The 23995-nt window shown below is 43.4% G+C and overlaps 1 protein-coding gene across 2 annotated transcripts in view; it reads right to left on the bottom strand.

Annotated features, from left to right (window-relative positions):
• The window catches only part of CCDC149 (coiled-coil domain containing 149), a 99061-nt gene that overhangs the window by 36168 nt on the left and 38898 nt on the right, over positions 1-23995 (bottom strand). For both annotated transcript variants that reach the window (XM_033105650.1, XM_033105651.1), the window contains exon 4: positions 16996-17103. In XM_033105650.1, coding sequence (XP_032961541.1) covers positions 16996-17103 — 108 coding nt within the window. The remainder of the gene's footprint in view (positions 1-16995; positions 17104-23995) is intronic.

The raw sequence follows: 23995 nt of genomic DNA, 5'->3' as shown, positions 1-23995 counted from the left end.
TTCATTCTCATTTGTTTCTGTGTATCTTTTGATCTCGCCTCTTATTTCTTCTTTGACCTGGTCATTCTTTAAAAGTATGTTGTTTAACCTCCACATATTTGTGGTTTTTCCTGCTTTCTTTTTGCAGTTGATATTCAATTTCAAAGCCTTGTGATCAGAGAATATGCTTGGTATGATTTCAATCTTCTTAAATTTGCTGAGGCTAGTTTTATGTCCCAATATATGGTCTATCCTTGAGAGTGTTCCATGTACACTAGAAAAAAATGTGCAGTCTGATGTTCTAGGATGAAGTGCTCTATAAATGTCAATTAAGTCCATTTCATCTAATGTGTCATTTAGGGCTGCTACTCTTTATTTTCTGTTTCGAATGATCTATCCATAGCTGTCAATGATGTATTTAAGTCCCCTACTATAATTGTGTTTGGGTCAATTTCTCCCTTTAGTTCTGTTAGTAGTTGCTTGGTATATTTTGGTGCTCCCTGATTGGGGGCATAAATATTGATGACTGTTATGTCTTCTTGTTGTATAGTCCCCTTTATCATTATGAAATGTCCATCTTTGTCTCTTGTTGTCTTTTTCATCCTGAAGTTTGTTTCATCTGATATCAATATGATTACACCTGATTTTCTCTGGATACCATTTGCTTCGAGTGTCAATTTCCACCCTTTCACTTTGAGTCTCTGTTTGTCCTTGTAGCTGAGATGTGTCTCTTGGAGGCAGCATATGATTGGGTTTAGTTTTCTGATCCAATCTGCTACTCTGTGTCTTTTTATTGGTGAGTTCATTACATTTACATTTAGGGTGATTTTTGATATGTGAGGATTTCCTATCATTCTATCTTTGGTTTTCTGGTAAGACTGTGTCTCCATTGTTTCTTTGCCTTTTTGTTGTTGTTTATTATTTCTGTGTGGTGATATTCTATGATTTTTCCCTCTGTTTCTTTTATTATGTTATATATTTCAGTTCTGGATTTTTTTGAGTGGTTACCATTAAGTTTATGTAAAAGAAAGTTTCATGTTTAGAGTATTCCATTTTCTCCAGCATGCTTACTTTCTCCATTCCCATATTCTGGTTCAGATCTTTATTCTCCCTGCTTTGTGTTTTGGTTGTCACAAATTATCCCTATTTATGCTGGTCAAATAGCCTCCTTCAGTATTTCTTGCAGTGCAGGTCGTGTGTTAGAAAATTCCCTCAGCTTCTGTATGTCTAGAAACATCTTTATTCCTCCTTCATATCTAAGGGGTATCTTTGCTGGCTATATTATTCTTGGCTCATAATTTCTCTTTGAATTATCATAATTCATAATAGTTTGAATATTTGATTCCACTCCCTCCTGAATTGTAGAGTTTCTGCTGAAAAAAATCTGATTATAATCTAATGGACTTTCCTTTGTAGGTTACCATTTTCTTTTCCCTGGGTGCCTTGAAGATTCTTTCTTTGTTGTTAATTTTTGACAGCTTCAATACCATGTGCCTTGAAGAAGGCCTGTTGGGGCTGAGGTAATTAGGTGTTCTATTTGCTTCTTGGATTCGAGGATCCAGTTCTTTCGGCAAGTTTGGGAAGTTCTCATTGACTATTTGTTTGAATATTCTCTCTGTTCCCTTCTCTCTTTCTTCTCCTTCTGGTATGCCCATTATTCTTATATTGCTCTTTCTGATGGATTCAGAAAGTTCTTGTAGAGTTCTTTCATTTCTTTTAAGTCCCAAGTCTCTTTCTTCTTCCATCCCTGTAATTTCCAGGTTTCTATCTTCGATGTCACTGATTCTTTCCTCCATCTGGTCAACTCTACAACCTAAGCTGGCTATTTCATTCTTCATTTCTTTTACTGAGTTCTTAATCTCCAGAAATTCTATTTGGTTCAAAACTTCAATCTCTTTGATAAATGTTCATTTTGTTCTTTGATTGTGTTTCTGCATTCATTAAACTGCCTGTCTGTGTTTTCTTGCATCTCGTTGAGTTTTTAAGAACTGCAGTCTTTAACTCTCTGTCATTTAAGTCACATATTTCCATGTCTTTAAGTTCATTTTCTGCTCAGCAGTGAGGGCTAAAACCACTATTTTCAGCCCTTTTCCCTCCGTCTTTTCTCCGAGGTCTCTGCCATGATCATTGGGTTCAGCCGTGTTATATGCTGTCCCCTCAGCCCTGTGGGTCATAAGCAGAGCCCTAGCAGTCCGAGTTCTTCCCTCTCCTGCAGCTGCGGTAGTTCCGGGATGCAGCGAGCTCGGAGCACCGAGCTAGGTCTGCATCCTGCGCCCGCGCAGCCCCGTCTCCGCACTTCTCCCTTCCCTCCTTCCCTGCTCGTGCAATTTGCCCACCTTTAGGTGATTTCAGTAGTGGGCCTCTTAGTCTTGCCTGTCTGCTATGCAGGGAGTCCTTTGTGGAGTTATAGTTCAGTTTGTTGTAAATTCCAGTATAGATTTCAAGAGGCTCACTTCACACTGCCATTTTTATGATGTCATCTATTTATGTTTTTAAATCCTCAGGGATAAGATTCTAGTCTTCAGAAATGGAATTTTCCAAAGCATCCCCACAGAATCCCTAGCTTGCCCAAACTCCAGGGCAAGCGCCATGTGCATCTCCAAACCTTCCAGGTAGGACCACAACGGGAACTATGCAAGATCCCAAGGAGGTCCAGTGGTCCCAGAGGATCCCTTCTGTGCCCATTACTGCCAAGCAGGTTGCTATTAGAACAACTTTTTACAGTTACAGCACTGATTCCAGATACTTCTTCTAAAGAAGATGTAAGCCTGATTTCCCCGCCTCCCTGTAGGGTGTGTGTGGATGGGCTTCATATATAGATGAGACCCTGGGGACAGTTTTTTGCTGTCACACAGATCCATCTCAGCCAGCAGTGCCTGCTTGAGGCACACTCTTCCTTGTTCCTGCATGAATTTTGAGGGATTTGTTGCCAGTAGAGAAAATGGCTTTATTTTCAATTCTCTGAAGGATTTAGGGGCAGGTGAGAGATAGAAAGTTAAAGGCCACGGTAGACTATTAACTAGATTGAAATAATAAATAACAGCAATGAACTTTGAAAGAGATGATGATTAAAGAAAAGTAAAGAGCATTTCAAGCAGCATCAAGTTTGGGTCCTTATTTGCAAACTACTCAGTTGAACAGGACAAAATACTTATTGTGTACCTTCTATTCGCTAAAGCATCAGTGGGATTGGGTAGACAATGTTCCAGGCAGCAGACAGGCTTATATGAAGTCCTGACAGAGGATGTATACAGACGGCTGTACTTCATGGAAACTGATTACAGTTGAGCCACATTACTCAGGGATTCTGTATTTGAGAATTGGCACAAATTTATTTGCAATCTCAAAATCAACACTCACGGTACTTTTGAATCATGGGCAACCATGTGAGGGCAAGCGCAGAGTTGCAAAAAATGTCTCATCCATCAGCCAGGTTCCTGAGGTTGAACAAGGTGATGCTCTGCCTCTTGTTTTAGCTCTCTGCTGTACACAGGCGTCCTTTTCGTGGCCCCATCTTTTTTCTCACATTTTCGAGCTTTTTTATTGGTGTTTTGCTGTTTAAGACGGCCCCCATGGGTAGTGCTGAAGTTCTGTCTAGTGTTCCTAAGCACTAGAAGGCTGTGATGTATCGTAGAGACAATGCACGTGTTAGGTAAGCTTCATTCAGGTGCGTTACAGTGCTAGTAAGCTCAATGTTAGTGAATCAACAATATACATTAAATACTGTGACTTTAAGCAGAAATGAGACACACACAAAACACCATTACACATTGATCCGTTGACAAAAACTTTGTGACCAGAGGCTCAGAGGAACCTGTCAATCAATGGTTGTTGGCGTTAATTCAACACCAACAAGAAACCCTAATTTGGAGCGCAGTGATGAAGGAAACTTTATTTAGTGCAAATATCTCAATTGTGACACAGCATGGCTGTGAGAACAGCTCAGTAGTGTTACCAATCAATTATGAATCAGCACTGCTGTGGAACAGCACAGCTGTGAGGCAGACCTGGGGTGAGGCAGAACCGGGGTGAGGCAACTCCACTCTGCCCTGCTCCAGGGAGATGTCTTCGGTGTTTCAGCTCCAGCCAGGAAACTCAATCTTCAACCTTCTGTGGAAAAGGAAAGTGCACTCTCTGATTCAGAGGGGAGCTGACTTTAATATTGAGAGAAGTCCCCGCCCCTGGACCCTGATAGGTCCATCCTCATGCAAATGAGGTGACCAAATCCTCACAGTTTGATTAGTCCAAAAAGCACTGTCCTGTTGATCAGAATAGAGCTGCTCTGATTGGTTGGTGAAGATGCTAATGGGGGATATAGCTGCACAGCTTCAATTGGACGGGGAAATTCTCAGTCCTATTGGTTAAAATATGATTCCAGGAACTCCTCTATAAGGGTCGGTTCGGATGGCAGGAACACAGTGCAGGCAGGAACACAGTGCAGGCAGGCAGCTCAGTGCAGGTCTCTCCCGGAAGGGTGGCTTGCATGAGAGGCCCATTTAGAAACAGCTGCTAGGCTCTGCTTTTAAATTTGAGCCTGGTTGGCCACAAGAGCCCTTCATCTTCGGTAGGCATCTTCTTTCTCAAGGTCGACATATCTAATCCTGTATTTCCCCTAGGAACAGTGGTTCAGTATTTGCTAATTCAGTGTTTGCAGTGAGAGTAGAGAGTATAACTACAGTAAATAATGAGAATTGACTGTATTAGGGGTGGCAGGTGTGTGTGTGTTTGTGGGGGGCGGCGGTGGCAGCACTGGTTAATTCAACTGGAAGCTGAAAATTGCGTGAAAATTCTTCCATGTTGCACAATTTCTTGGTTCAGGACTTTCAGAACCCCAAGTTGGTATACAGAGAGACAAACAGCTAACCAAATAAGAAATATTTCTCAAATCAAAGCGTCTAGGAACAGGTAGTCTCCTGCTTTTTTTTGGAATGAGGCAACAGGAGGCCTGCAACATGGCTTTGAAAGTAGGGCTCTTTTCTTGATATATGAAAAGCCAGACTGACAGCCTGAACTTTAAGTAATAAAACACCACTGTGGTTTTCCATTCACAATATGCTTCACTGAACACTTAATTTAGAATCACACAATTATGTTTTCTTAATGCCAATTAATTATTAAACATGTTTATTGAGGTCTGACAGCCATATAAGAGAGTCATCTTTTATATACTGGATGCCTGTTAAGCTTCAATAAATATGTTAACAATCATTTGGTGTTTAATGTGCATACAATATCGGCTATTAAATCTCAGACTAGTTGAAACACTTATTTTAAAAAGTGAGGCCCAAGTTGGTAATAGCTGAATCATTAGTTGGGTCTGACACTCCAGTGCAATTATCTGCAGGGGCCCAAGGAGGCCATGGCAACAGGAATGGCAGCCCCCAGGGAGAGTTCTCCTGCCTTCCCAACCAGCAGCTCACAGGCTCTGAAGTCCCCAGCCTAGGGGTTCATGTTCCGGCTCCACAGTCTGTGAACTCTGCAACCTCAAGCATGTGCCTAAATGTCTCTGAGACTTAGGAAAAACATGACAGTAATAGTACAGCATTTGACTGCTAAAGCTTGCTGTAAGGATGAAGTGAGAGAGAGTGGAGTTACATTAAATGTGCATTTTTAACTTAGGGCAATTCAAATATTGGGGATGCGAAAAACATGTATACAAGTGGACACTTTGGTCGGCGTTGCTCAAGCAGTAGTTCGCTGTAATCAGAAGTGTCTGGACGCTGATGGTAACCACTTTGAGCACCTCTTGTAATTGCAGAAGTCAAACGTGACTTGTATTCATCTTTTGTTATCGGTATATATTATTACAATTTTAATACCGTTTTCCTTTCTTAGAATGTGTATATATGTTTCTGGCACTCTGTATGAGTGTTTGGCAAAAAGATGAGGGAGAGCGAGATGGAGAAGAGAGAGGAAGAGAAATAAAAATTTTAAACATTGGGTGAATCTACCTACCCTTGCTTTCAATGTCCCAGACCCAGAGGTGGGAGAATGACTGGTAATTCCTTTAGGCAAAATCATACTGTTCATATTTATACATAATGTCACTGTTCGGGACCATACATCCCCATGTGCCCTGAACTTTATGGACAATTTAAGGGATTATCAAGGGGAATTTGGGATAGACATAACTATTTGTCTCTTAGGTGCTGCCTTTAGAACTTAATCCTAAGGGAGAGAAGATGGGATTTCTCTACCACACCCAGCACAGCCCCTGGAACATAAAAAGCGCTCAGTAAATGTTAGCTGCTACGACGATTATTGTCACAATGACCATCACTGTCATCCTCCACATGACTTTCCCCACACAGACCCCCCACTGGGAAAGCACCACCTTTCTAAGCTGGAGCAAGCAGAGCCCCCAAGCCAACCTCATCTGTAGACTGCAGGCGATGATATTGATTTCCCATCTTGGAAAGCCTTAGGAGGCAACTGCTCAGGGCACTTAATTCCCTCCCCCACGGCCATCGAAACTCCACGGCCAGCTTCCCTGTGCCAGTCCTTGAAGTGGATCAGTGCCCTGCGAGGCGCGCACACTGCCATCCGTCGATGCATTCGTTTGGTGATTCAGATGGAAATAAACATTTATGAATGAATTATGGGTGTGAGCTGTCAGCTTATGGATGAAGTGCAGCTGCAGCTGGGATGTGGCTGAGGAACACGCCTGTGAAACGATGGGGCCAAATGGCTCTGGGGTGCCCCTCCCCCACCCTGCCCATTGAGTCCAACTCCTCTGCCAATGTCCTGCTCAAACTCTGGTCCTGGTCAAGGCCCCCCAGTCGGAATGACTTGCTCCTTCCTTGATCTCTTCTCAGGCGTCACCCCTCGCAGCCCTCAACATTCTCTCCCCCGTCTTGTTTTCCTTTGCCTGAATCCCTTTTCCCCACTAGAAGCCAGGGGCAGGAGTAGCCATTATTCTCTAGGTGTCATCTGTGTTTAGATCCTGTTTCTGCTAATCCTAGTCATGTGTCTTTGGCAGCCATCTACCCTCACTGGGCCTCAAGTGACATGTTTTTTTAAATTGAAAATGGAAATTGTCTTAGTCCATTCAGGCTGCTATTACAGAATACCATAGTCTGGGTAGCTCACAAACAATGGAAGTTTATTTTCTATAGTTCTGGAGGGGGGCAATCCAAGATCAAGATGCCGGTCGATTTGGTGTCTGAGGAGAGCCTGCTTCCTGGTTCATAGATGCTCTCTTCTAATGTGGCGGAAGGGGCAAAAGAGCTCCCTGAGGTTTCTTTTATGGGGGCACTAGTCCCATTCGTAATCAGCTCCCAAAGGCCTCACTTCCAACACTGTCACATCAGGGAGTAGATTTCAACAGATGAAGCTTACGGGGACACATTCGGTCTACAGTCAAGGTACAAGCTTTCTTGTAGATAGGACCGCTATGTATGGCTGCCCGGCCTGTGTACTGCGTGATTCCAACTCCGGGGTCTCCGTCCTCATGATATGAAGGTACAATGCAATGATCACTGTCGATGTAACTCCCCCTTTTATGGAGAGCTTTCAAAGTGCAATCCCCAGTCACAGTTGGTATGCTTGCAGTTCTTACACTGTTACTCTCCATTTGCCAGGGTTACTGGGAGGATCGGATGAAAGAATTATTAACCGTAAGGCCCTTCCTCACCCCCAATCCTTGTGTACTGATGCAAACAGCACACCTAGGAAGAGGTCAGCACCAAAAGGCATTTATTAAACATTCATTAGTGCCGTGCAGGGCAACTTGATAAACAAGACCCTGACTATCTTTTCTTTTTCTTTTCTTTTACTTTTACGGTTTGTTCCCGCCACATCCTCTCCAAGTGCCCCCGGACCTTTAAAATAGCTTTGATACAATTGAACAGGAGAGTTTAGAACGGCTCCAAGTGGGCAATTCTATTGTGTATACCAGAGTGCAAATTCCTAACCTATATAACAATGGAGTTCCAGCTTTAAACAAAAGAATTTGTCATAGACACACAAAAAGAAAAACAAACCCAGCAGTTTTTATTTTCTTCCTCCCCAGGCTCTGGAGATCACCAGGCACGTGCTCCTAAGTGCGTATTGATGTTTCCCAGTTAATGAGCACCCAATTTGGGCCAAACAACCTGTTCGAAGCTTTCCTTCCACATGATACTCCAGTGGCTTTTCATTGCACTGGCATAATTGCCAAAGCCCTGACAAGGACTAACATCTAACCCTGAGCTGTTCCCTGCCAGCCTCCTAACCTCACCTCCAACCGTCTCCCTTGTTCTGCTCTCCAGCCATCCTGGCTTCCCTTCAGAGCCTCAAGCATGCCATGCTCCTGCCTGCCTCTGGGCCTTTGCACTTCCTCTGCCCTTGGAATAGCCTGCCCACAGCTCTGTCCAGAACCCACTTCTTTCGTCTCCTTTAGGTTTCAGGTAAATGTCACAGCCTCTGAGAAGTCTTGCCTGGACCCCATCACTGAAGCCGTTCACCCCCAAGTTGCTCTCCCTCCCACCACCCTGCCCTACTATCTTCATGGTACTTACAGAAATTACCTTGTTCATCTGCTCGTGCCCTCCCCACTGTCCGCTCTACCACAACGGGAACCTTGCTTGTCATCGGCACGGATGACATCATTTGATGTTCCCTACAAGTCCTGGAGGCAGACACTGTCCTGTCCTCTTTATAGGTGAGAATGCCCTGAGGGGCAGATACAGGGCTCTGAAGCCAGGTCTCCTTGCCCCGCGGCTGTGCTCCGCTCAGGAGGCCATGCTGTCCCTCACACAAGGTGTCAGTCACTTAACACTTACAGCAAACACGCACACAGCACTTTCCACACGTCAGGCCCTGTCCTAGATGCATACACACACTAACCCACGGAAGGGTAACTAGCACCCTATGAGATACTGTTACTGTCCTCATCTTCAGGTGAGAAATCGAGACACAGTGATGTCAAGTAACTTGCCCATGCCACAAACTATAAATGGCAGGGCCAGGCATGGAACCCTGGCAGTCTAGGGCTCTGGAGTTTCTGCTGTGCTGCCTCTCTCTCCACAACAACTATGCTATTGCACAGTACCCCCAACTATGCTATTGCACAGTACCCCCAACTATGCTATTGCACAGTACCCCCACCATGGAGTGTGTCTGTGTCAAGTGCTTCGTATGACTTTTCATATTTAATCCACACAAAAGGCACACTGGCTCCCTGCCAGGCCTCTAATCACCCCAAGCTTGTTCCGCCCACCAGGTCTCCTCACCTCCTCCCTGGCTTACCTGACCACCTCCAGCCACACCTCCTTCAGATCTCTGTGCAAAGAGCACCTGAACAGCTACCCCTCCCAGGGCCACTATCAACAACAGTGCCCCATTCTGCCCAGGCTGCACTCAACAACACTCTAAGAAATTTTTTTACTTAGCACTTAGCACCTTCTAACATATTATATGGTACAGTGGTCCCCCCTTATCCATGGGGGACATATTCCAAGGTCCTGAGTGGATGCCTCAAACTGGATAATACCAAACCCTATATATACTACGTTTTTTCCTATACATGCACGTGCCTTCTCACTTAAAGGAAGCACTTTACAACTTCTCTTTGGCGTACCCAAATTGCCAGCACCAGTGCTCTTGCGCTTCGGGGCCATTATTAAGTAAAATAAGAGTGACTTGAATGCAAGCATTGTGATACAGTGACAGTTGATCTGATAACCGAGATGGGTACTAAGTGCCTGATGGGTGGGGAGAGTGCACAGCGTGGAGCCGCTGGACAAAGAAATGATTCAGTCCCCGGCAGGACGAGCGGGATGGCTCAAGATTTCACCGCACTGCTCAGAACAGCAGACAATTTAAAATGTACAAATTTGTTTATTTCTGGAATTTTCCATTTAATATTTTTGGACCATGGTTGACCACAGGTAACTAACTGAAACTGCGGAAAGCAAAACAGTGGATAAGGGGGGACTACTGCACTTCATCAAACATAAGTCTCCACCAACTTTAAGACCCACCACCATGCACCTCTGAAAAGAATAAAAAGTGCCCATCACAACTACATGATGCCATTGACATGTCAGAGGTGTTCAAATGTGGAAATCTGCACATGTCAGAATCTGTGAGATAGGATGTACCTATTTGTTTATTTGCTTCCTGTCCAACTGTCCCCATTAGAATGGAAGCTCCATGAAAGTAGGGACTCATTGATTACTGTCTTATCCCCAGACCACGTAGTTGGGCTCTCAGTAAAGGTATGGTGAGATGAACTGAACCCCTTCCATAAGACAAGTACTACTAACCTCCACTGTGCAGATGAGAACAACTGAGACACAGAGAAGTCAAGCACTGACACCAGATCACACAGGTAGGATGCCCCTGAGTTCCCTTCAGACAATTCAGTACACATTGCTCCCAGAGCCACAATCTTTATAGCGTCCCACCAAGCAGTTTTAAAGCTGCTTCAATTTCTTTTTTATTTTCATGCAATTTGGACATAGTGTACTATACAATAAGTCTTGGGCAGAGCTACCTTTCAGGACTGGTTCTCAACTAAGAAGTATAATCACAATGCATGGTCTATGGGGTGAACTCCCAGACCATGCTGCTTTGGTCGCATGGGCCATCCAGGCTATACGCTCACACAAGCCAGGACAGGCTCAAGTAGGGTCTCTGAGAACAAATATGTCTAGTTCATTGGCCAATAAAACCTTAGGAAATGCTGCAATAGTCTGGCTGCTCGCTGAACTAGCTGAGTGTTAGCTGTAGTTCACAATCAAGACCCCAGTTAGAGGCAGATGTGATGGACCTGGAGCGAGTGAAGGGCCCTTATCACTCATTTCAATTCTTTGTAATTAATTTCTACGATGCCCCAAGGTGAGAGCTTTTCATTAGAGTGCCCTCTTTATTTGGGTTCCTACAGGCGAGGACATCTCTGGGCTTCTTTGAAGCATAAAGAGAAACCATTTACAAAGAGCTCTCTGATTCCTCATCCTGGACCATTACAGACATCCACAGCTGAGCACTCTTTTTTTTGTTTAAACAAAGTATACTTTAATTAGTCACCTGCATGCTCAGTGGTCTGTATTTATTGGCTCATGGCTTTGACTTAATTGGTTTGCTCGCTGAATCCATCCAAATAGAGGTATGCTCACAGAAGGGCTCTATCATTTTATGGTTTTATCAATAGAGGTATGCTCACAGAAGGGCTCTATCATTTTATGGTTTTATCTTTTGAAAGCCAGATAAAACAGAGGTACTGAGAGACCGTCAGCTGGTGTAACATAAAACTCATTATTAAGGGCAAAACCCCGTGTTTATATGATATCACAAAAGCAGCTATATTTAAATTGGCCAACAGAGGCCCAGGAAATTCAAATGCATGACTCTGGTAGGAGCAGTTGTCCATCTGAACCTCCTTGCTTTTCAATAGCTCACAGTGCATTATTGTTCTTCTGCACTGAAGTGCCATATCTGTAAATGAAGAAAAACAAAAGCAAATGGACAAGAAAACCAACGGCTGGCACTCTCAACAGGAACATGAGTTGCTGCTCCGGGCGTATCTATTCGGTGCTTATTCCACAAGGGACACACAAAATGCAAGGAAGCTTCCAGGAACTCTGCACGCAAGCTTGGTGTTGGCAAAGTCTGGAGTAGTGATAGGGAGGGCTGAGATTTGGGGATCCATCTGCCAGATGCCAAGCTTCTCCCCGCAATGTCTGTCTCTATCAGGAGGCACGTACCCACTTCACTGGAAATAGTCGATCAACAAGAAGGAAGACCTTGAAAGATTTCTGGTGGAATTTTTGTACAAGAGAATTCTAAGCCCACCTGGGTCCCTGTCGTGCTGAAGACACCAGCAACATTTACCTTTCACTGAGCATTTACTGGGTGACAGACACTATGCTCCACTCTTTACAAACACTTACTATTGTGTACACACACACACACACACACACAGAGTTATTAAATCTCATTGTCCTTCTTTCTTTTTTTCCCAGCACTAACCACTGTCTAATGATCTTACTTATTTATTTTATTTTCTTACTGCCTGTTTCCCCAACTATAATATAAGCTCTGTGAGAACGGGTACCTTGTCTTTTTTATTCCTCGATGTATCCTCAGCTCTTGGAACATTAATCAACACATAGTAAGTCCCCAATTATGTGTTGATGGATAAATGATGTAACCTGACAACAATTCTGTCAGAGGTATTATTATTCCCATTTTATAGATGAGGAAACTGAGACCTGAAGAGAAAATTGACTTTCCCAAGGCCACAAAGACAGTAACTGGCAGAGCTAGAATATAAACCTGGGTCTAAAAATTTCCAAAGATGGACCTATTGGACTATGTAGTAAGTCCTCACTTCACGTTATCAATAGGTTCTTGGAAACGGTGACTTTAAGTGAAACAACTATAACGAAACCAATTTTACCAGAGGCTAATTGATATAAACAATAGGTAAGTTGCTATGGCCTATGTCTGGTCACAAAAACATCACTAATAAACTTCTAAACGAAGACCCAAACCCTTATAATATTAAGTACTGAAATAAATGTGAGTATACATCCAATTAAGAAAGATTATTAAAAACAAGTAAGATAATTCTTTTCCAACCTGCTTATTCCAGGGCAGGGTTGCAGTGGCTGTAGTTTATCCTGGCGGCTCAGGGTGCCAGGTGGGACCCAACCCTGGACAGGATGCCCTTCCATGGCAGGGCCACTCCTCTCCCTTCCCCCCCCAGTGACTCAGACTGGGTCAATGCAGACACTCCAGTTCACCTCATGGGGGGAAGGACCCAGAGAAAACCCAGGCAGACATGGAGAATGTGCAAACTCCACATAGACAGTGGACCCAGCTGGGAATCGATCTTTTTTTTTCCTCATCAACGGGTTATAACGAAATTATATTGAATGAAATGACCTTATTTGAGGACCTACTACACTACATCACCCGGCAGTGGCAGACTGGAGCTGGCTTGTCCTGGAGTGCCGATCTTTCCAACTCCAAATTCACTGCCTTCACTTTGGTAGCCTGGTGTTGGTCATGGCATCAGCGTTTACCTCATGGAAATTAGCAAAGCACCACCAACACTGTAGGCTTCCTCCTTCGGAGACCTCGCTGGTCCACCAGCTTACGTCTGGATATTTGTGATTCACACGTGCTCTGCTAGTTTTGTCGATTGACTCTTCGTAATCCTTAAATTCTCAGAGGCCTCCTTCTTCCTCCTGGTCCCCCTTCCCTGAATCCACTCTTTTCTTAATGTCCAGAAGAGGAAGCAGGCAGACCTCTGGGGCAGGATGGGGAGCTCCCATTCTCTCAATGGGCTGCTTTTCCGACTGAGACCCCGCACTGTCTGGGGCTTTCCACGTACTTAATTGGTGCTTATTCCTCATGGACGGACACACTGAGAGACCTGGACAATTCAGCACCTGGGACAAGCTTTCCCAGGGTGATTTGTGGAGGTGTGTGTCCTCCTATTTCTACAGGCCTTCTCTTTCCTGTGAACCTTTTAGAACTATAATTATCAAGGCAGGGGAGGGTGTATAGGAGGCTTTTCTTTTTACACCTCTCCTCTGGTTTGGATTGGGGGCTTTTCCATCCAGGAGCCCCGAGAAATTCTTGGGCACTGTTCAGAGAGATGGCAGGTGGTGTCTGATCACAGCACCCCCATGCTGTCACACGAACCTCCCTAAGTGTGAGTGCTAAGCTGTATATAAGCAAGGGTGGCAACAAATCTTTCGAGAGGCTGTTTGAAAATGCTTTATGGCATGTAGGGTTACAAGGCTCTAGCTGAACAAATGGAAAAATTAGTCTACCTTAAAATATCCAAGGCAAGTAATTTCCTATCACCTTGTTTCTTAAATGTACTTAACATCTAGAAGCTGGGCTTCCCAAATATGGATAAGGGTCATCAGTTAAAATGGCAACACGGAGATAAAAATCTTCCACTTCAACGGTTGCTCATAAAATGATGCCATCAGCCCCCGTTTGAAAAGGGAGAAGTTAGGAGTCCGACAACAGCAATCATTGAGTATTCTTGAATTAAACGGGCTTCACCTAGCCAATGGTGGACGTTACCTCGTGTCCACCAAGGCTCAGCACTGGACCCTCTTCTGTCTCTCCATGAGGCCTTCCCACGGTCTCACACCTTGAGCTTGGTTTTGGTTTGATATTTTTCTTTAATGGAAACTGTTTACTTGGCTCGCACCTTTCTCCAAATTTCTAAACTACTCCTCATGCCACAAAGAGAGTGACTTATGATAACCAGCGTGGCAGTCAGTTCACTTATTTTCTTGTATCCTTTTTCTGTTTTTGAATCCTTTCGGTTTTATTTGTATTCCCTTTATTTATGTATTTTATTCATTCATTCACTCATTCATTTATTCCATTCCATTCTTTCAATACAGATGTATCAAATAATGTCTACATATCAGGAACTAAGAATGCTAATTCCTAGGGATACGGTAGTATGCCAGTCAGGAATCCAGCCTGTAAAGAGACTACCTTAGGGGTGGAGGGCCACCCACATGCAAGCAGAGGGGAGAGCGCAGGGCACCGTGGGCATGTACAGAACCTGCCCCTAAGAGCTAGAGAAGGCTACACTGGACCTATGCCCTGAAAGATGAGCAGGAGTTTGCAGGGGAACTGCAAAGGGGAAGAGTGTTGCCGACAGAATCAACAGCCGGTGCAAAGGCCCTGAGGCATAAAACAGTAGAGCTCAACAAAGGGGCTGAAATTAGTGCTACAGGGATGAAGGATGAGAGCACTAATGTTTAGAGATGGGGCCAAATAATGGAAGGCCTAGCCCACCATGGCAAGAAGGTGGGACTGGATTCAGAGGACCATAGAAAGGCTGGAGCAGAGCGATACTATGAATGAAAAAATGAAGAATGAAGGGTTAAACCATCCTCCACCGCATGGTCACAGCACCTTTGAATGAAGGCCTCTGAGTGTCTCAAGATGTCTGGTGTCATTATCAAATGAGTAATCTGGCCTTAACGTTGATTCGGGGTGGGGGGCGGTGGGAGGATGACCATGACTCACGGGAGGGCTGAAAATAAACCAACCCTAGAACTCGAGATGCAAATGAGAATAAATGAAATCTCTGGGGCTCACTGCAGTTGGCCTTTTTTGAGGGGGAGAGGCTGGACACTGAGATATGGGGTCTGCTGAACATGATTACACCTTCCCTGCACCTTTTGGCAGGCGAATTACTTCACAGACTATGAATATGAGTCACTAAATTCTAAACCTTGGGTGAGAAAACAAAGTTTGATAAATGTGTCTAGCTACTGGAATAAAGACCCAGAACATAAGCAAATCATGAAATTCAGACTGTGCCAATGCAACAGAAGCCCTGGACAGGGGTTTAGTGTTACATACACACACACACACACGCACACACACGTGCACACACGCACATAAACACACACACATACATAAACACACATTCTCACATGCACACACACACACCCTTCCTTTCTTTCCTTGAAATACCAGTTGCAAATGTTAATTTCTCAAATATCTCATGCCCAAAAGGTGATACAATTAGAAGTGACCAAAAGATGAGGCAGAGGTGGATTTAGGAAAGTTGGAGGTGAGGGGCAGCTTAGAAAGAAAAAGAAAAGAACAGAAGAAAAAAAAAAATCAGTCAAGAAGAACCATGAATTCAAAAATCACATTCAAAATATTTCAGTATTTTGTGAGTTTATGATGTCTCCAAAATTCCTGCCGTATTTTTATGGATTTAATAGAAACACACACTTCACTGTATTTTCTAGAAATCCTTGCCCGGCTGTTATCACTTCAGGAAGTGACTGAGGAGGTGTGGCCTTTAATTAGTAACCAAATACCTAGGTTACAGAGCTTAAATCCTTTTAATGATGCATAAAACCACACCAGCGGCCTGATTAGCTTGTCCTGTGTTAATCAGAACCCTTTCAGGCATTCTCTCCCACCTCCTATTTCATGACTGGAAATAGTAGAGCCTAATTTTTCAAATATATGTTAAATCCAAAAGGTTTAAAAAAATTTTTAAATGCCGATTAAGTGGAGAAGAGGCTGTGTGAGGAAGACTTCCCACAGACGGACTGGCTCAAGCCAGGATTTTCCACAGAAAATCCTCTCTGATCTTTTGTTATGGAAGAGTTCTTGAGTAACAGATCACTTCCAGTGCTTTTTTTTTTTTTTTTTAAAGCATGAACATCTTTCAAAATGGCACCTTCCAACAACCAGTAACTCTCAGAAACTATGAACATCACCACAATTTGCCAAGAACTTAGTCATGTATGAAAGACATTTCCTAAGAAAGCACCTCTTCCACTCCACGTAGTCTTCCTGAGTTAAACTCCAAGGGCAGTCTCTGTTGAGAAAGCTGCCTCTGGCAAGGAGTTGAAAATGAATCTGTCTTGGCAAAATGGGAAATTATTTGTGGAGACAGAATTAAACTTTGGTAGTTTTTCTTCCTTTTCTCAATTGTACTTTTGTTCATAGCTTCAGCTGGGAGAGAGAGTACACACATTTAGTTTGGAGTTTATGAGTTCATATTTTATAATTAACGTTGCCAACAGGGGAGTTTGATTAATACCAAGCAGTGGATTTTGAGCAATGTTCCATACAAATTGCCAAATTTAGCAATAAAATAAATTGGTTATGTGAACATAATTAGTAGGATGACTACTTAAAATTCAAAACCGAATGTGAATAATTCCAAATCATCTGAGCCACAGATCCATTATTTGTATAGAAGGGGGAAAGTATAGCATTTGGGTTTTATTTTGCCCTCAACCACAATGTTATCTGCCACCAAGCTGAACATAATGAAACTTCTACAATGGGCTGCGACAATATTTTAGAGCAACCCAAACACACACACACACACACACACACACACACGTAATGTCATAAAGATAAGAAATGCTCAACTGTGAATTTTCATTGCAAATATAAAAATGTATAACAAATTTTTCAGCAAATGCTGCATTACATTTTTTCTGATATGCTCTCCATACACCTCTAGTGCACAATTACTCAACAGAGCTTTTTCCCTTTAAATATTCACGGTACCTTATTGTCACCCTGGACTTCTCCAAGCCTTTGCTGAAGTTCTTTAATTTCTTCTCCCAGGTGTTTATTTCGGTCTTGAGAATCTCGCAATAGTTGGGCAAGATTAGCCTGGAAATATCAACACATGATGAAGTACAATCAGAAATGGAGGAGTGGTCAAATGTGAGGCTTTATTAGGTTTATAGAGGCTGGCGTCCAAGACCAGCTGAACCACACAAAGCACATTAGAGTAAACACATACAGAAATGCAACAAACCTGCAAATCACGCCACTACAACCTCATGGAGAGAAAGGAAGTTGGCTATGAACCACAATTTGGGGATATTCTTTGTTTCCAAAATGGCCCATAGACAAGGAATGGAGGAGTCAGTCATAATCTACTTAAAAAAAAAAAAGAAAAAGAAAAAGAGATAGGCAAGGAACTTTGTTTTCTCTGCTTGATCTACCTTGAGCATCTAGTAGATAGTCCATAAATATTTTTTAAATGAGAGATAATATGCTGAGCCTGGAAGTTACGGTCCCAGCCTAGGGAGGAATCTGGAATTTAAGAGCTCTTTACTAAAAATCTTGCAAGTGGACATAGATTTCAATTCTAAAATTTGGGCCACCAACGTAGGAAAAGTTTCATTTCCTTGTTTAGTTTTTTAACTTCAAATGGATCTTGTTTAATGAACTTTTCTGTGCTACCTCCTAGCCCAGAATTTCATCCCAAAAGGAAGTAGCCAGGGAAGAGACGAGTAATGTGCCAAAATTTCAGAAGTCAGGATCCAGAGGAAAGCAACTGTCTCCTGGGCTGGTTTTCCAACCTACTGACTCCCCTGTTTTAGTTCCCATGATGCCAAACAGCCGGGATGCTCTTCGCCAGTCCCATCTTCATAACGTCATCCCTTCCTTAAGATTTGCCTCCTACGCAGACCCAGATGCCTCTGACCTGTGTGGGTGGGGGTCCATTAGCCAGCCTCCCCTCTGAAGCCCACTTCCCTTTTTCCCACCATCACTGCCCTTTTCCCAGAGCACGTGGGCACTTTGGATCATGCTCCTTCCCTTTCTCCGGGTTTCCCAAACCCGGAATTGCTGACTCTCCCCAACTATGTACATGTTTTCATCTGCTCAGACCTGTAACTTACCATTCCATTAACCTCCCATGGCTTCTTGTTCTCTGGTACTATTTGTATTTTGCTAGCTGTAATTTGCTCCAATTTTCACCTCGCTTATCATATTCTTATCTAACCTTAGCAAGAAGACCACAAGGTATGGAAAGGCAGTGATTCTGTTCTCTGTGATTCCTCAGGTTGCTCCAGAAAGTACTTGTGTTCCAGCAAATAATTTAAAAGCTTGTGATGAATAAATGAATGAAAGGAGGAGGGAAGGAAGCAAGCAAGCAATCAGAATATGACTCCTGGAAAGGAATCATTCTGAAAGCAACACAGGGGGATTTTAAAGATTATCTTGTAGCCTCCCTTCACATTATGGCTGAAGAAACCCAGATCCAAAGACATTGAGACACTAGTACAACCATAGTGGGTAAATCTCCAAAGACTCCAATACTTTGAGGAATACCGCATTATGTTAGGTACTAAAAAGAGAATAAAGGTGAAAGAATATAAAGATTAAACCTGGGCTCCCCCTTGACGCCTCACTGTGTCATCACTTATATCTCATCTATCGGGGCATCCAGTGTGTCTACCCTCAAGGTATTCTCCCCCAATTCAGCCTCCCCCCAAGCTCCCTGCTATTCCCCGTATATACCAGGCATGATCCCAGCTCAGCGCTGTCGCACTGTCCTCCCTCACTGGAATGCTCTCCCCCCAGAACACCCCTTGGCTCACACCCTCACCTTTCCCAGGCCTTTGTTCAAAGTGCATGGTCTCAAGGGGGCCTACCTGGACCCCCTGCAACCTGCCCACCTCTACCCTGAATTCCCAAACTTCTTCCCCTACACGATCTTTTTTCCATAGCACTTATCTTTGAATATTGCTACGTAGTCTACTTCGTGGTTTATTGCTTACTATTTGTTTCCTGTCTCGTCTCCCTACTAAATAGAAGTTCCATGAAGGGCAAGGAATTTTGTTTTCTCTACTGGATATACCCGAAGCACCTTATAGATACTCTACGAATATCTATACATATTTTAAATGAGAGATGCTATGCTGAGGTTATGGTCTCAGCCTAGGGAGGGATCTGGAATAATAATAATAATAATTAACAACACTAAAACCAGTGCCTGGCCTGGAGTCCTGCATTAAAAAACAAAACAAAACCACAGCAAAAAACCCCACTCATCCCCAATGGCTGGATTTAACCAAGCTCTGATTTCTACTCACTTACTTGTGAACATTACCTCAATAATTCAACCCCATATCTGCAAAGCTCATATCTTGTAATAGTTGTATTCCAATTTTCCCAGATTTTCTTTCTCAGATAAAAATTTGGTGAAGGATAAGGAAATTAATCCCCATTTATAGGTAGAAAAGCAAAGAAACAGGAGACTCTGTTGCCAATGGACTATTTTTGGAAATTTCTCTCAGTGGAATCATATAGGCTAAGTTAGATCCCAGGTTCTGACCCTTCCTGGACTGGGTGACCTTGGCCGAGTTTCTTAACCTCTTGAGTTTCCCCTCCTGTAAAATGGAGTAAGCATACATACTTCCAGTGAGAATTGGCTACTACAACTGAATAATGAACACAAGACAGCTACGACAGTACTTTACCTACAGTAGGTGCTGGTTATAGAGTGGTTACCCCACCTTGATGGTGCCCTTCCACTTGCCCCAATTCAGCCACAGTGGACCATTGGGTGCGTGTGGCCAAAAGCCTCCTTGGACATAGTCTGCTCCTTTGTGATCCTGCATCTTCATTGTTCTTTATTCATCCATTCATTTATACAACAAATATTAATTGAGCACCTAGCATGTGCCAGGCACTGTTTTAGACTCTGGAGATACAGCAATGAGCAATGAGGCCAAATCCCTTGCCCTTGTAAGCTTTACATTTTAATAGATGACATTGCATTATTCCAATTCTAGTGCAATAAATACACCATAACCCTGTAGTTGGATGATCTGTGCTATGGAGAAAAACAAAGCAAGCAAAGGAAACAGTGTGCTAGGGAAAAGGGCCCCAGATGGCTCACGGAAGACCACCTCTAAACCAAGACTTGAAAAAGAAGAGACAATGAGCAGGAGCCTTGTGGCTACCCCGGGGGGCAAGTTCTAGGTGGTGGGAAAGGCACCTGGCCTCCTTTTCTTCCTCCCCACCATTGCATTGCAAGACTGCCACTTTGGAGCGGAGGGGCAGACTGATCCCAGATACTGCAGTAGAGTGGAGAGATGATTCAAGTCTTGATTTTCTTTTCCTGGCTCCTCCCCTCCATCCCGTGGCTCTCCCTCCTTAACAGAAACTATCACACGTGGGCAACCTCTGCTTTTCCTCCACAGAACTCCAGAACATTTCCGAGGCTTTAACTCCGCACGCATAATCCCTTCCCGACAGATGGGGGGACATGCCCCCAGGCCAAGTGACTGGCCCAGAGGAGGGAGGGGGGAGCAGCCCCAGTAGGCCTGGCTCCTCTGGCTGAAGGCCGCCTCCTGGAGCCAGCGGCTGCCTGAACACAGTCAGGCATCTCAGCACCCCACCTGCAAGAGACACAGCAAAATTCACTTTCACAGGAACCTGCCTTTTCTTAAATGGCGGAAGAGATGCTCAGAAAGAAATGCATGCAAGAGTAACAGTGAAAACTTAATAAAAGACAGGGAAAAAAAAGAAAGAAAGAAAAATCTGCAATGTCCCGAACCTTCCCTTTTTGAATTAATAATGGCTTGAGCCCCTCAAGTGGGTGGGAAGACCCTGACCTTCGCTCACCAACGGAACTGCAGTAACTAAAACGGTACAACTCCATCTATCAGTGGTGAAAGACTGGTTCTCTACCTCTACCCTGTCACAGACCAGTACTTTTGCAAAATATAATAAAAATCAATTACTAGGAAAATTAATCGAAGAAGACATCAAGACCCCAAGTGTTTGTGAGATTCAACAGACATAACATTATGCTGTGTGATTGCTATCAAAGTTTCTGAACGCTTACTCTCAATGTCTGCACTTAGCTTGTGCAGAAAGAGCAGCTTGCAGCCGGGCACTGATCCTTGGGCCTTACTTTGAACAGCACTGAGCTCAGTGACACTCCCTGGTATTTAGACATTAGAGCAGGGCAGGCACCGGGTATATACCTCAGTTTCCAGTGATACATGCATGAAGCAGAGGACAGGGCTGCTTTTAGAAACCACGATTCGGAGACCCACTGATGTGCTTGTCAGACATGATTTGCTCTGCAGCGTGGTTGAAAAGAAATCTAGCAAAATAAAGTCAGGCGTGTCTATAGTGGTTGCGAAATAAAAGTCAATCAGCATCGCATCTCCTCCAAGTGAGTTCTCAGTAAATCTACACCAGCTTTAAAACTGACCCCCAGGGTCGGCTCGGGGTGGGGAGGTGCCCCAGCTTCAAAGCAGGTGACTTGTAATTTTCTTTTACATTTCACAGGCTGGATTACTTGTCAACACACAATTCTTTTCTCCTCAGTCCTTCCACCTCCTCAACTCCACAACAATAACTTTGAAAAGTAGAAAATGACTATTCGGATATGTTACCTAATTCTTTGACATATACCTTAAAGAAGAACAAAACAAAAAACAAAACAAAACAAAAAAAAAGGAAAAGGAAAGTAGTGCATTTCAAAGGACTCAGAATAGAGGAGGAAAGTTCACACAATTCTTTTGACCAAAAATAACACCCATGACTCACGTATTCACTATAACAATCCATCAAGCTAACATGCGGGGCCTGCTTATAATTTATCAACTATGCAGAGTGTTTTGTCTCTGTGTTATGGAGAAGGACTCCGCGACCATCAGTTTAGAATAGCAGCACTTACATAAAGGAAATGTCAGGGGAAAGGTGGCGGACCATCCAAGGCTGGGAAAGATTCACAGGCAACAAAAACAAAACCTAGAGATTATTGCCTCTAAAGCTCTAGGGCACGGGGGAGCATAAATAGGAAAACATGCAAAGGCTTAAAAAGAAGCCTCTTTTAAATATTCAGATCTAGCCAGGGCCGACATTAAAGGTTGACATTTTAGCTCTGATCATAGAAGAATGCTGAATATAGTGGAATATATTTTAGAATCCATATATTTAAGTCACTCTTTTTGGCAAAAAGTGTATCTATTAAAATTAGGATGGAGAAGGGAGTGAAAAGAGATTTGATAAAAATACAGCTGGGAGACCAAGGCTGAATGTGTATTACAGCTCTCCATTCCGACACTCCTTCCTTTGTCCAGGAACAACTCAATCTCGGGTTAGAACTGATGTCTGCAGAAGCATTTCGCCAAGGCCAGCCCCTGCTGTGGGAAAGGTAAGGTACATGGAAATTCTCTCTACACAGAGATGAAGGCTACAAACCCTGATAGCTGTGAGGGCAGAGATCTGGGAGTTGAGAGACCAGTGTGTATCTCGCCCCAGTGCACCCCTTTTTTGTAGAAATTCTCACTGAGGCAGATTCCTCACATGGGTAAAGGGAGCTGTTCTCCCATCTTTCTTCAAGTCCTACTGTATCTTAAACTCGAGCTCTTGCCTCTATCACTGTGTTTCAATTCCCTTATAATGCCACAAAAACATTTACACTCAGAATCATTTACACTCTAGATTCCATACATTTTTTAAAAAACTTATAAGTGATCGGAGAGTCTTAAAAAACGATGTATCATATTTGGCAATGACAATTACCGTGAAGAACTCCTGTTTTCAATCATCAAGTAACTAACACCGGCTCACAAGAAAGGGATTTCAGGATACTGGTCGTAAGAGCCCTAAATCATTGAGATGGGGAGAAGAGGATCCACGTTATACCACTTTTCTCTATGATGTAAGAAATGAAAAGATGGACACGGAGGGATAAGAATATACCACTCCTAAGTATGCCACTTTGTCATAGGATTATGTTGAGCTGAAGGCAATTGAGAATCAACAGAGTGAGTTCTCTTTCTTCCCCTTTTCTGCCTAAAAGCAGGGGCTACGTTTCTCTTTGTGACAGTGTCCTGTCCTCTCTGGTACCAGGAAGAGGAGAGCAACTGCTATCACCTGAGATGGAGAGCTGGCACTGCAAACAGCCCTGACTAAAATGACCCTTATCTTCCATCAGTTTCCTTATATGTTTCCTAGTCACTTTCCCATAATTTGTCATCCCTTGAAGCCCAAACCCCCTTTCTTTTGTTAAAATAAAAGCCCCAGACTATAACCACTTCTTTGAATTTCACTTATTTTCTCTGAACTCACGTGCAGGTAAAATACTCATAAAATTGTATGCTTTTATTTTTCTCCTGATCATCTGGCTTTTGTGAGTTAAATTCATTGAACCTAAGAGGGCAGAGGATAAAAAAACAAAATGAAAGACAGCGATGAAAAGTTTAAGATTAACCTTCCAACCTGGCACTGACCCAGACACTAGAAAGAGGAGTGAAAGGGGCAGGCGGGCCACCTGTTTTCATCTGAAGTCCTTGTATAATTCAGGCCAGTGACCTGGGTGGGGGTGGGGGGGCGTGATTCAGGAACAATCCCTCAGTCATCCTGACTCTTTGTAATTTAGTACATATCCATCCTTTCAGTAACCTCGCCATGGAAAAGTTACTCTACGCCATGGTGCAAAGCTGATCTGTCACCAGGAAGCCCTGTACGTTACTTCTCAATTTGCTGACACCTCAACCTGGAATTCAAACGTGGAAGGGAAAAAATATATAACAGAGAGACAGGTAAAACGTTGTCCCAGGCACTTCCTCGATAAGAGTAAGGAAAAAGGAGCATGAGAGAGAAAGAGACAGAGACCAGATTTAGAAAACACTGCTCACCCACATGGTGTTAAAAAGTTTGATACCCTGGTCCCCCTAAAACCACACCTTCAATGGGGGAAAGTACTAGATGAAGGAAGAATATGTAAAAAAAGGCCACACAC

The sequence above is a fragment of the Rhinolophus ferrumequinum genome, chromosome 5 (genome assembly GCF_004115265.2).
Source record: "Rhinolophus ferrumequinum isolate MPI-CBG mRhiFer1 chromosome 5, mRhiFer1_v1.p, whole genome shotgun sequence".
Classification (NCBI taxonomy): Eukaryota; Metazoa; Chordata; class Mammalia; order Chiroptera; family Rhinolophidae; genus Rhinolophus; species Rhinolophus ferrumequinum.
This window is presented reverse-complemented; position numbering and strand designations above follow the sequence as displayed.